The following is a 12,307-nucleotide window of genomic DNA, read 5'->3' as shown; positions in this document are numbered from 1 at the left end:
GTCGACTCTCGCTCATGAAGAGTGTGCGCAATTTAGCCTCAACTAAGACTAGATTAAAAGTTGACATTAAAATGAACACAATGAAAAACTGAAAAATGGCTACTTGCTTTGCAAATGTCACAAACAGCCCCCCAAAGGCTAGCTAGGCTAGCCCTTGAGGCGCTTTGGCGCTCGTCTGATGGTCTTTGACAAAGACGTGTCCCATAGCTAATTACCCACTCCCCTTTGACTTACCTTGAACATTAAAATCAATGCAGTTTCTGAGAGAGAGAGAGAGAGAGAGAGACAGAGACAGAGAAAGAGAGAGACAGAGAGAGCAAGAGGGAGACTTTCCAGATCTTATGCTCTAAACGGAGGTCTTATGCAACAGTACAGGCTGTGAGTGGACTCTGTTTCATTACTGGAGAAAAACAGAAAGGAACTGGGTGCCTTCAGCGCCTGCCCACTTAATTCCTTTATTCTGTAATTTGGGGTTGTTTCGTTCAGGAAAAGACAACATGTCAGCGCGTCAGTGCAAATATGCAATTAAAACAATTAATCCTGTGCGGTTATTTCTGCTTTCTGTCATTATTTTAATTATTTATTTATTTGTTTTTTAATAAAACCCCACTTCATAGAAATTTGCAACCGTACAGCTTGCGTAAGGTGGAATTGTGTGTGTGACTTATTTGTTCATTTTTATACTTTTACACAGAAATACGTGACCTCAGGAGTCTTAGCAGCTGTTTACTACTGTTTTATAAAGGATGCTTGTGAAGGTATTTCATATGCTTCGTTACAGTCTTACAAACTCACAGTGCGACCATGGTACACACTGAATAAATACACAAGTATCTGATACGTAGGCGTTCCAATTTTTAGTTTGTTTTTTCCTTCTTGCATCTCGAAAACCACCATTACACTCGCTGGAGTCTCCAGGACCAAAAAGACTACAGAAATCTTTGAATGCTGACTTTGAGAGAAGCTCTAAAACGCATGTTTATCTTTAATATCGCCCTCCTTCCCCCTTCATCTTGAAAGCGGGGACGCGGACGGCTTTGGGCCTCGTGTGGGGAAGGCGCTACATCGCGCGGGCCGGCCAGGGCTCCTCAGCGCTCCGTTTCAGGGCCATCTGCTCCCGAACACTGACGTGCGCTAACTGCTAAAATGATTCAGGAGCACATCTACTAATTGGGATGGGTTAGCGTGCTCCTCCGTGGAGGAGATGTTAGCGTAGCGCCCTGGAGCCAGGGTTTCAGCGCCGGGCTCTCCTTTAAGGGGGAATCGGCGACGCACTTCCCATAATGCCCTGGTCTTTTCTTTCACCTTGACTGGCGGCGAGAGGCCGTATCCTCACCCACATCTAAAGTGCTCGGCCCTGATAAAGCGCTTCTGTTTGGAAGGGCTTGATTTGATTTCACATTATCAAGTGCAGAGATGGGCGCGAGTCTGACTTTGTCCATCAGAGCTGCAGAGCCTGGAAAAGAAAGAGCCTCTGGATGATTGGAGTCTGAAAGGACCAGAGGGAAAGGAAACCACTGGAATGTATCAGAACCCATCCTCTAAATGTGGGAGTAGGTGCTGTTACCGTGTGATGTGTAGTCACACAGTCGTAAATGTTCTCCCTCTCTTTCGGTCTCTGCCTTTCTTATCCTTTCTCTCATATATGTCATGTTTTCGTGCATTTTGTGTAAAATATCTGGAATGGCACTGTGTCTGTGAACAGACATTTTGTGCAGCGTATTTGAGGGGAGATGATGGGGGGGATATGATTGGAAAAACACTGAAATGAAAAATACAAACATTCAGCAATGCACAGTTGTACAGGCTTTCCCCCTCCTAATGTTTTTTCCCCGTTCTTTCTCCTCTCATTCTTTCTCCCACTCTCACCTTCTCCTTCCTCCAAAGCACATGAAAGAACACAACTAAGAGCATTTTAATGGAACAGGAAAGAAAGAACATGCAATAATATACATAAGACATTGACACATCATTATTATCCTTTCACATTTTTGTCATGCGCATTGTTGAAGCGGGGGAGCGGGCGGTGCTGTAATGTATAGCAGGGCTGCTGTGTGCAGTGATAAAGCCCTGCTAAGGCTCCATGCCCTCCGTCCCTCTAACACCGTTTTCCTTGTACTTATTTAAGCGCCTAATGTAAGAGTTCTCCATTGGGAGAGAGGGGAAGATGGCAGTGAATAATGAGCCATTGAGCCAAGATAAGGCCTTACGGCGGTGCACTAAAAATACTTACGCTACGCGGCACATTAGCGCCAGACTGGACCCCCAGCCCCCACCGCTCAAGTATGAATTATTACATATGAGCACTGTCAGTCTGCAGCCCCGCCGCTTCTGCAGCTAGAAAGAGCAAGAGTGTGTGTGCGTGTGTGTGTGTGTGTGAGTATGTGTATGTGTATGTGTATGTGTACGTCCATGGACGTGTGTGTGAGTGACACAGAAAGTGCTTGCACATGTGTTTGTGTGTGTGCATGTCCATGAGTGTGTGTGTGTATCAGTGCGCACCCTTGTGTTTGTGTTCGTGTGCGGTTGCAGAGTCTCATTCAGACTGTAATTCCAGTTCTCTCGCGTACCCACACACAGGAGTGTGAGTGCGCAAAGTCACAAACCCCCCACCCTTCCTCTTCTCCTCCAGACTGGGGAACTGGTGGGGGAGGGGGCGTGGCGCTCGCGTTGGGTTTTGTGCTGAGGCGCATTAAAGCGCAATGTTAAGTGTTTAATTTTGCGGGAGGACGGCGGTGCGATAAAAGCCAGCGCTGCGCTGAAAGGCGGGATGGGGAAGCTGTGATTTAATTACAGAGGAGCATCGGCACTGTTTCCACAGCAACACGCCGGCTCTTCATTAATCTCGCCGAGAGTCAGCTTCCTGTTAGAATGCTGTCAGTTCATTTAACTGCATCCCCACAAAATCTATAAATAAAATTAGTATGCACCTATTACAACAGAATGAGTTTCAAAAAAATCTAATTACCATGCCTGTAAACAGCAGATGTTCCGTTTGTTTCTAGCGGGGAAGGTGAGTCGGTGGCGGAAGGTTCTGTGTGAGGTATGTTCTACAGGTACAGTGTGTGAATGTGTGGCTGTCTCCCAGCTTCTCTGAAGACTTGCCATTGCTTCAGGCTACGAAAGCTGAATCTGTTCATGGCTGAGTTTTTTTTCTTTGTACAGTACTGTGCTAATAGACCACTTTAGCAGTGACAACTGTGTGTCGAAGGTCCTGTCATGGACACTGGAGAGATTCCAGTGTTCTCTGCTTAATGGTACATCTTTATAATTTGAATGGTCCAATTTTATTTTTTATTTTTTTTTGAATGACCTTGTCTGCAGAAAAGTGTATATCACACGTGAGAGCCACAAAATATGAGCTCTAATTGTAATTGTAATATAATTATCACTAGGGACACCTATAACTGTACATTTTGAACTGTAAATTACTATACAGAAAACAGACTTTTATTTTTTTATTTTTTAAAGAATATCTTTAACAATGAACATCCGCTACATGTTCTCTCAAATACCAGGCGTATGATAAGTTAATGTTAGAAAGGCTGCGTTAAATTCATGGGCTGTCGATTTCTCCCATAAACATCAGCCTATCCTAACCTTAACCCATTTTTAGGTCAAGTTCCGTCAGTGTAAAGGCAGACCTTGGCGTTTGCGTGTGCTACGCTGTAACATTCTGCTGAACTCTGAGGAAGTGACTGCTAAAAACGGAACAGTACCACACGGGGGGTGTACTCATTCTGGAACCCCGCTCCTCAGGGGGGGCGACATCCAGTGGTGCCCCGTCCCAGCGAACCCCCACACACAGCCTTCCCACTGCTCCTCCGCTGTTTTAACTGCTCTCCTTTTCAGTGGAGCGTCTAAAAAGTGAAGCGCCGCAATTATGAAGCACAGCAGGTCAGCAGCTGGAGCAGCGTGCGGAGCAGTGTGCGGAGCAGCGCGGTATCCCACATGACCCTAACACCGAGTGTGGATACAGTGGCTCCTGCCGTCCTCCACATTAGGGCATGATTAAGGTCCAGCTATGAAACTGTGACCTGTCACACGTGCCTCTCTACTCGCGTCCCTTTGTCTCCATGCGCTGTACGCCAGTCTGCTTTGGTTCCGCAGTAGCCTGGTAGAGTGCGAAGGCTCGGCCCGTTTTTTTACGGCCTTCAGCAGCCCTGAGTTTCGCTCTTCAGTACTGTGGGAGCGGTCAGGAGGCTCCGCCCCCAGCGCGAGCCCTCGCCGTTGTTGGCCCCCCGCGAGTGTGCATGGTTGAGTGACTTGGTGCTTCTGAAGGGACTGACTGCTGGACATGTGTGAGCGGGATCTTCACAGAACTGGAATGAATACATTCCAACATTTTCCTTTGTGTTCCTTTATTCTTTTTATTTATTATAAGCTTGATTGGTCTGAAATAAGCATTTTTCATTCTGTGGTGTGATGATAAATGTAGTGAGAATAGGACTTCCCATGAGGGGGGGTGGTTAGATTATTATTATTTAGTTGTTTATGTCTTTGATGGAAACTTACTTGGGGAAAATTGAAAGTTTGCAGAGCTCATGCTCATTTCTTTTCTGTGTCGCTTTAGCTCTGCAAACAGTGTTGGTTTTTTTTGTTTTGTTTTTTAATCTCCCACCCCCCCACCCTTCTTCCATTTTGTTTTAAGGACACATGCAGACTCTCACCGGGCAATCAGCCTTTTAAAGCAGTCATGCAGAGTTTAATCATGTTTTTATTATCTCTTTTAATCAAATGCATTTGTGTTCTGTCTCCCCTTTCAAAACTGCTAATGCTCCCACAAAGAGTTTGCATTGAAATTGCAGGATGGTAGTCATAATTGAGAATGAAAACATTCTACTTCTCCCACCCCCTTTCTCATTCTCTCTCTCACTCTCTCTTACTCACACACACACACACACACACAATCTATCCCTCCCTCCCCCCTCTCTCACATGCAAGCACGCACACACACACACAATCTCTCTCCCTCTCTCGCCTTCCCTCCCTTCCTCCATCCCTCCCTCTCTCTCTCACAAGCACACATACACACACACACACACATGCAATCTCGCTCTCTCTCTCTCTCCCTGTCTCTCTTCCTCCAGCACATCTGTAATTTTAGCCGTGGCATCAAATTAACTTGTCAAATTCGAGGCGGCCTGCCCGACGACGTCTCTCCTTCTCCCTTCACAAAAGGGGGCAGAAAAGCAGTTTAAAAAATAAATATTGACTCCTTTCATGATGAGATGTCAACAGTATCAGTCAAAACAGTAGCGGCGCTGCGCGCGGCGCTCTTATCGCACACGGGCATGCGAGATACAGGCCTGCAGACGCATTAATAAGAAGCGCTCCCTTTCCGCCAGACGCGCCAGCCAGCCCGCAGCTCTGTTCCAGGCTCTCTCGCGTGTCAGGTGCACATTGAAAAAGGAACGAAGCGATTCCTAGCGTTTTCACTTTTATACCGCGCGTTTAAGAGGAGCCTGCTCTCAGTCCTGCAGTTCAGTTAACATGCTCGTCTTTCTTCAGCTGAAAGGAATCTGCATTTTCTCACGGTTTACAGGAGAAGCTGTGGAATATCTCTGGCTGTACCTTTCAGGTGCAACGTGAGCTTTGGCTTCTGTAACGGATAATCCGTTGCTGGTAGGATTCGTGTCGTACGTTTTCTCTCTTTTTCTTCTTGCTGAAAATGGTGCAAATGCAACCATGCAACCCAGGCTGTTGACATCACAGTAGAATTTTAGTCTTTCCATCACCTATGAAATAATGGTATTACTGCAGAGAGGGCACACACACACACACACACACACACACACACACACTCTCCATCACACACACACACTCTCTCTCTCTCTCACACACACACACACACACACTCTCTCCTCCCTGACACACCACCTCTCTTCCACAAACTCACCACTCCGTCCACGGGATCCCTCGTCGTCAGCGGGCGGGGCTGTTGCGTGGTGTGGATCATTGATCGTGGGGAGGGGGTGTGGGTGGTGGAGATATTGTGACAGGACATTGATAGGCACGTATTTTAATCTATGGGGAGCAGTCAGAGCCGTGGCGTGCGCTTCACCATGACGAGCGCTGCCGGAGACTCCCAACGCGTGACCTCCGCTGTAGCAGCGCCACACCTCCACTGCAGCTCCACACCGCTGAGACTGCCTTCAGCTCGCTGCAAAGACCTCATGATGGAAGTCTGACTTAAGCGTCTTACGCTGATGTGAAGTTCACTGCAGGCACTCAGTTCCTCACAAGTCTTTTTTAATAGTCATTATGGACAGCGTTCTTTGATTTCAGACTACAGACGCACTTGCCACACACACGCACACACACACACACACACACACACATACTTGCTTGAACACTGTTTCAGTGGCTGTGTGAGTGTTTGTCTACATTTGTTTGTGATTGCTTACTTGTATTTGTGTCACTGTGTGTTTACCTGTGTGTGTGTGTGTTTGCATGTGTGTGTTTGTATGCGTGTGCGCTACAGGTTGTGATCCAGACGCTTAATTAATTTGGATTCCCGTTAAAACCCAGTAATTCAGTGTTTGTGATGAGAACTTGAGATTTCGTTTTTGTGTAATTTATTAGAAAGAAAAGCCTTTTTTCTCGGGCAAGGTCTTAATTTGTTGTGCTTGTCAGAGCTTTATACTTTTTGCTTTGTGTTGTTTCTTTTGAAGAAAGGAGCCGTTTGATTCTCCATTGCTGGGTTAGACCCGTGCATATCTAATCATGCAGCGGTGTTTTTGATGGAGGCCGAAACAATGCGGTTTTGTTTGTTTGTCTTTAACCAAACAGCCATTTTTCCAGGGATGACAAATGAAAGGCTTCTGGCGAGACGCGCTCGCAGGAACGCGGGTATTTGGAGAAGAAAAGGAAACCTGGCTGCCAAGTGGCTCCTCATCAAGAAAGCGCACGCTCCGCTTGTGCAGTTCAGCTCTCAGGAATCCTATGCATTCACCTTCTCTCTCTCTCTCCTTTCGCCTTGATGAAAACTTTGTTCCACGCACTTAGCTGCATCTGTCTAGACACAGTCTCACAACGAGGAAGTGGAGTACGCAAGGGCGTATTTTCAGACTTTCTCTTTCTCTTCCAGTTTGTAAGCTAGTTCGCCTTCGTGATGCGTGGAACGGACCTGTTCTGCCGCGTGAAAGCCTGTTTGTGGAGCTCGCGCTTGTCTTGTTCTGCGGCCGTAGTGGAATTACTCCGTTCAGAAGATTTTGGTACAGGTCTATAGGGATGATATTGAGGCTTTGAGTGGATTCCTACCCTGACAGGGCCGGCGTTGGTTAGCAGAGTCAGAGAGCATGTGAAGCTTATCAGTCCGGTAGCAGCGAACAGACTGCCACTGTTCTGCTACTCCTGCTCCACCACACAGGTGTTGATTGTATCGTGGGTGGTGGCAGTGTAGCATGCATGTTAGCAATCTGGGGTGGCAGCGCAGAGGGGGCAGGTTCAGTTCCCAGGTAGGGCACTGCTGCTGGACCCCTGAACGAGGTACTACAGGACTGCTGCAGTATATATCCTGCTGTATAAATGTATTGTGAGAGTACGATCTGTAAAAGTCACTCTGGATAAGAACGTCTGCTAAATGTAATGTAACATAAATCATTCTTAAAGGAGTACCATGGTGGTTGAACGTGACACTTCCCAGTTGTCTTCAGGCAACAACAAAACAAATGTGCATAATTTTTTTATTCTTCAGTCATTTCAATGTACTTTAAAACGTATTTTTCTAAGCCTAAATTTCCCACTATAAAAATTCACCCGAACCGTCTGGGCGTGGTAATGAGAACTGTCAGTTAGCTATGATTGACAGACCGTTCCCCGTTACCATAGCTACCCCCATGATACGCGCTCTCTTTGGGAGACTGAATTTTCACAAGCTAGCTAGCTTAGTAGTATATCAAGTATCGATAGATAGCTAAGGTAAGGACGTTGACTTGTATCCAGTTACAATTTTTGCTATCTAGCTAGCCAAGTTAAGATAAAAGCACAACTATAACGTCCTCATAAAAGCGAACTAGCAAGCTAACGTTATCGATAACATTGCCTTATGAAAGCAAACCTCCTAGCTAGCTAACGTTAGCTAGCTAGCTAAATGAATATAACCAGAAATAATCTAAAGGAACTCTAATTTAAGTGAACCTAACGTTAGTCAAATATTTGCATTGTCTGAACAGCAGGACGGTGTGTCCTGTCAGATTTCTTTACGGGGCGTGGAAATAGGAGTGGTTACTGTATTCGTGACGTAGAAAAAACTTTCTCAACCGGTTGAAAATGGGACGATGAATTTAAAACGCATATTTCTCCAAAAATACAGAACGGACATATTTAATACTTTGCTCATTGTGTTTCTTCAATGCCTCTTGTGCAAATAGCACATAAAACAGAGAAAGTGTGAAAATCACCATGGTACTCCTTTAAATGATCATCCCTCCATATTAGACTCTTCTGCGTGTGCTTCCCGCGTGTTTTCTGCATTTAGCCAGCAGGAAGTTGAACGGTGACGTGCAGAAGGCAGATACTATTAAACTACACTTTTATCATGGCAGAAAATCGGGGCATTTCTGTGTAGAACAGACGAGTAGCCATTTTAACACAAAAACACATAACGTCTCCAGTGTGGCCAGATGGTAAGCAGCGTGTCCGTGAAGGTACCATCACACCCCAAGAGCGTGCGCCGCAAGTTTCCCTTTCCCTTAACGGGCCCGTGTGGAGCTAGAGAAGCCGCATGTGCTAGTGCTAAAGAAGCTAACGACGGCGCAACGTGTGAGGCGTTCGCTACGTCTATGGAGGAAGAAAATGTAATTTCCCAAATAACCTCTGAATATAAATTTGCCTTCCATCCCTGTCTGACGCTGACGGAACACTGAGAGGAGTGACTTTGGCATTGATCTTAGTGGGGTGCACAGAGAAACGGGGGCTCTTCCACAGAACAAGGCGGAGAACGTTAGCGCGGGTCATCTAGGCTGGTCAGGTACTTGCGGGTAGTCTAAGCGTCTAGCGCAGGGATGTGGAGCTCACAGGCCCGCAACGCAGGACAGCGCTTTTCTGCTTTCCTTTCAAACAACGGGCGCGCACAGTGGACGTCTGAAGCGAAGCAATCGAGCGCCGAAACACTTGAAACACCGGCAGTCCGCCCTCCTCCAGGTTCGGTCAGCGTCGTTCCAGCGTCGTGTCTCGCCAGAGCGGGCCCGTTCTGTTTAATGAATACTTTTTTATTTTCACGAGAGCCTCATAAGGAACAGCTGAATTTGACAGTAGCGCCGTTCCATTACCGCCTCTTAAATGTGGAAAGCGATAGCGCTCCCTCGGGCTATGGCTGGCTTCAGTCGTTTAATGCATTTATTCAGCCACTCTTCACAGGGATTAGTCATTAGCGTGGCCCCCGCAAGGCAGTTTAGGTGACAACCACGAGCGAAATGCATTTGTTTATTGTTTTTGCGCGATAAATTCAGATGAATGTCAGAATCGCGGATCAACAGAGATGATTAGCATGGGACGCAGGGAGGCCGGATGCTGAAATTTAGCATGCGTCGTCAGTACACCTTTGCCAGATAAATAGCCTCACATAAAGTGAGCCGTAATTACCGAGCGAAGTTAACTCTGCGGGCCGCGAATTACTTATTGAACGAGGCTCGGCGTTTATGAACGCGGAGGAACGTGATGGATTAGCCAGTTAGGCCGCGTTGCCGTGGGCATCGGGAGAGGGCCAGAGGCGGCGGGGTGAAATATGGCCACTTCGCCCCTTCAGTTCCGTTTTTCTTTCTCTCCTCTCCTCATATTAGCGCTCTTGATTTTCCAGCCGTCTGAGAATGCCGTGTGACATTTGCTTGTTTTGTGAAAAGAAGCTGGTGCTCGGGGCGGGCGTGACACACCTGAATAGAGGTTACATAACCGCGGCTGGTTCTTCTCTCTCATGAACAGGCCTTCACTTTTTTGGCTTGTTTTGTGGTGATTATTTAGGGAGACATATTTCAGCGGTGGAGATTACAGAGGACTGCTTGACATTTGATCAAACAAATATTTTTCATTGAGTCATTTTTCTTTCAGGCTTTTTTCCCCCTGCCTTTGAAATGGCAGCTTTTCATGTAGATGCGCCCCAGCCCCCCCCCCCCCCCCCCCCCCCTTTACAGTGTTTCAGAAAAAGTTATAAAATATCGACTCTGGCAGAGACTAAACGTCTCTGAAAATATAATTATTCCAAAACAAAACCTTTACTGCAGTAACAGTTTAAATGATGGATGTTGCCTTGTCTGTGTGTGAGTGTGTGTGTGTGTGTGCGTGTGCTTGTTTGCATGTGTCTGTGTTGTGTGTGTGTTTGTGTGTAAGAACAGATTTCCTTATTGGCTGTGTGTGCCAGAGTCTGTGAGCACGCGTGCATGTATGTGTGTGCATTTGGTATGCATATGCATACGTGCGCACGCTCGGCTGCGTGTGCATTTACTTAATTATTGTCTCTTATTATCTTGGCATGCACCATTATTCAGTGTGACTTTTACACCCGTAGCTTAAATTAGATTTTTATTTATGCGGCTGGGTGTTTACACATGGAGAGCTCAGCTCAGCAGCACAGTGGCTGTGCTCCAGCCAGTGTTTGGTCCCACAGGTCGTGCTGTTCACCACAGGGGCACGTGATTGGCCTCTGATGACGTCTTAGCTCCGCCCCTTTAAGGTGTTGGTGGCGTATGGGGGCTGTACCCGGTTCGGAGGGGTCATACTGACTGCTCTCTGAATGCCCCCTCAGCTGAAGGACACTAAATCTGCGGACCAGAAGCAGACGCTGCTGCACTTCCTGGCCGAGGCCTGTGAGGAGAGCTTCCCCGAGGTGCTCAGGTTTGTGGAGGACCTTCAGCACGTGGAGCGAGCCAGCAGAGGTAAGAGCACCTGTTTACCTGTACGCCAGCCTGCGCACCTGTACGTCCGCTTTACACCTGTTAACCTGTTCATCTGTACTCCCGTCTGTACAGCTGCTAACCTGTTTATCTGTACTCCTGTACTCCCGTCTGTACTCCCGTCTGTACTCCCGTCTGTACTCCCGTCTGTACTCCCGTCTGTACACCTGTAAAGCTGTATGCACCCCTGTGCACCCACCTTACACCTGGAAGGTCTCTTGTACTGTACTGGTCACTGTCTGTCTCCCTGACCTCTCTGTCTGAATGGTGCTTCCTCTCTGGACCCTCAATCCTGAATAAGCACTACATCTATGACATTCTCTTATTGGACACATGCACACACCCACACACGCTCATACAAATATACACACACACACACACGCACATACATATTTTTATTTCTTTCTTTGTGTCACTGGTGTGGACCACTTCCATGGGTACTAAACGCTAATTAATTAGTCCCACGGTTAATTTAGTCTCATTCACAGCCCTCACACGCGGAGCTTCCCATAGTCCTATAGGGAACATACAGCTTCACCCACAGCCGGTGCCCTTATGCGTAGCCAAGTATCTATGGCAACGCATTTTGAGTGACAGGCGTGCTGCAGTCACGCGGGCTCACCTGCGCAAGATGAGAGGGGCGGTCACGGCATCTCTCCAAGGCGCTATATCGCCGCAGTGTCAACACGGCCCGCCTTCAGAAAGCCCTTGTGCTAAAGATGTCTCTTACTGTTGAAAATCTTCCTCCCGTCCCCAGTTTTGATCTGCTATTCTCTTTGCTCTTTGATGTGGCTGAGCTCTGAGCTGCAGAAATCACGGGGAAGGAACAGAGGGGCTTACATAATGCAAGACATAAGGCTCTGAGCAGCCTTTAAGAAATTTAATCAGTCACGTTTCCGTCTCACTCATTTTTATTTTAGTTTTTTTTGCAGATAAAGAGCAGATGCCCATTTACGTGACTGTCAACACAATTCAGGGCTCTAGACTAACTTTTTGCGTCGGTGACATCGGTGCCAGTAACTTTTTTAGTTACCGGCACCTGCACAAAATTTGGTCACGCTGAAAAATTGGCGACGGCCAATTGGACCGGAGTATTTAACGCTTTTTTACTCTTTCTTTACCTTCACATTTGCTTTTTAGTCTCAAGCTCACAGCACATGCAAATAAATATTAAAGCAGGAATAAGGTGCAACAAAGAATTTTAATTAACATTTTGAAATGCACTTCAAGGAAAGGTCAGAAGACACAATGCTTGTAAAAACAACATATTTATGATGTAATTACATACTCATTTGATAACTTAATTTTAATATTAGTCCAACAAGTTTGGACAAATAGAGTACAACTTTATGGATGCAACACATTAACAAAAGTGGGGCTGCTGGACGATAATTTTGGTTGTCCGTTTGAAACTG

At 46.7% G+C, this 12,307-nt stretch overlaps 1 protein-coding gene across 1 annotated transcript in view; it reads left to right on the top strand.

Annotated features, from left to right (window-relative positions):
• Positions 1-12,307, top strand: part of LOC135240415 (protein diaphanous homolog 3-like) — a 343,268-nt gene that overhangs the window by 231,084 nt on the left and 99,877 nt on the right. Inside the window, exon 22 of the mRNA XM_064309839.1 lies at positions 10,745-10,874. Within this exon, the coding sequence (XP_064165909.1) occupies positions 10,745-10,874 (130 nt within the window). The remainder of the gene's footprint in view (positions 1-10,744; positions 10,875-12,307) is intronic.

Source organism: Anguilla rostrata, chromosome 15, assembly GCF_018555375.3.
Source record: "Anguilla rostrata isolate EN2019 chromosome 15, ASM1855537v3, whole genome shotgun sequence".
Classification (NCBI taxonomy): Eukaryota; Metazoa; Chordata; class Actinopteri; order Anguilliformes; family Anguillidae; genus Anguilla; species Anguilla rostrata.
This window is presented reverse-complemented; position numbering and strand designations above follow the sequence as displayed.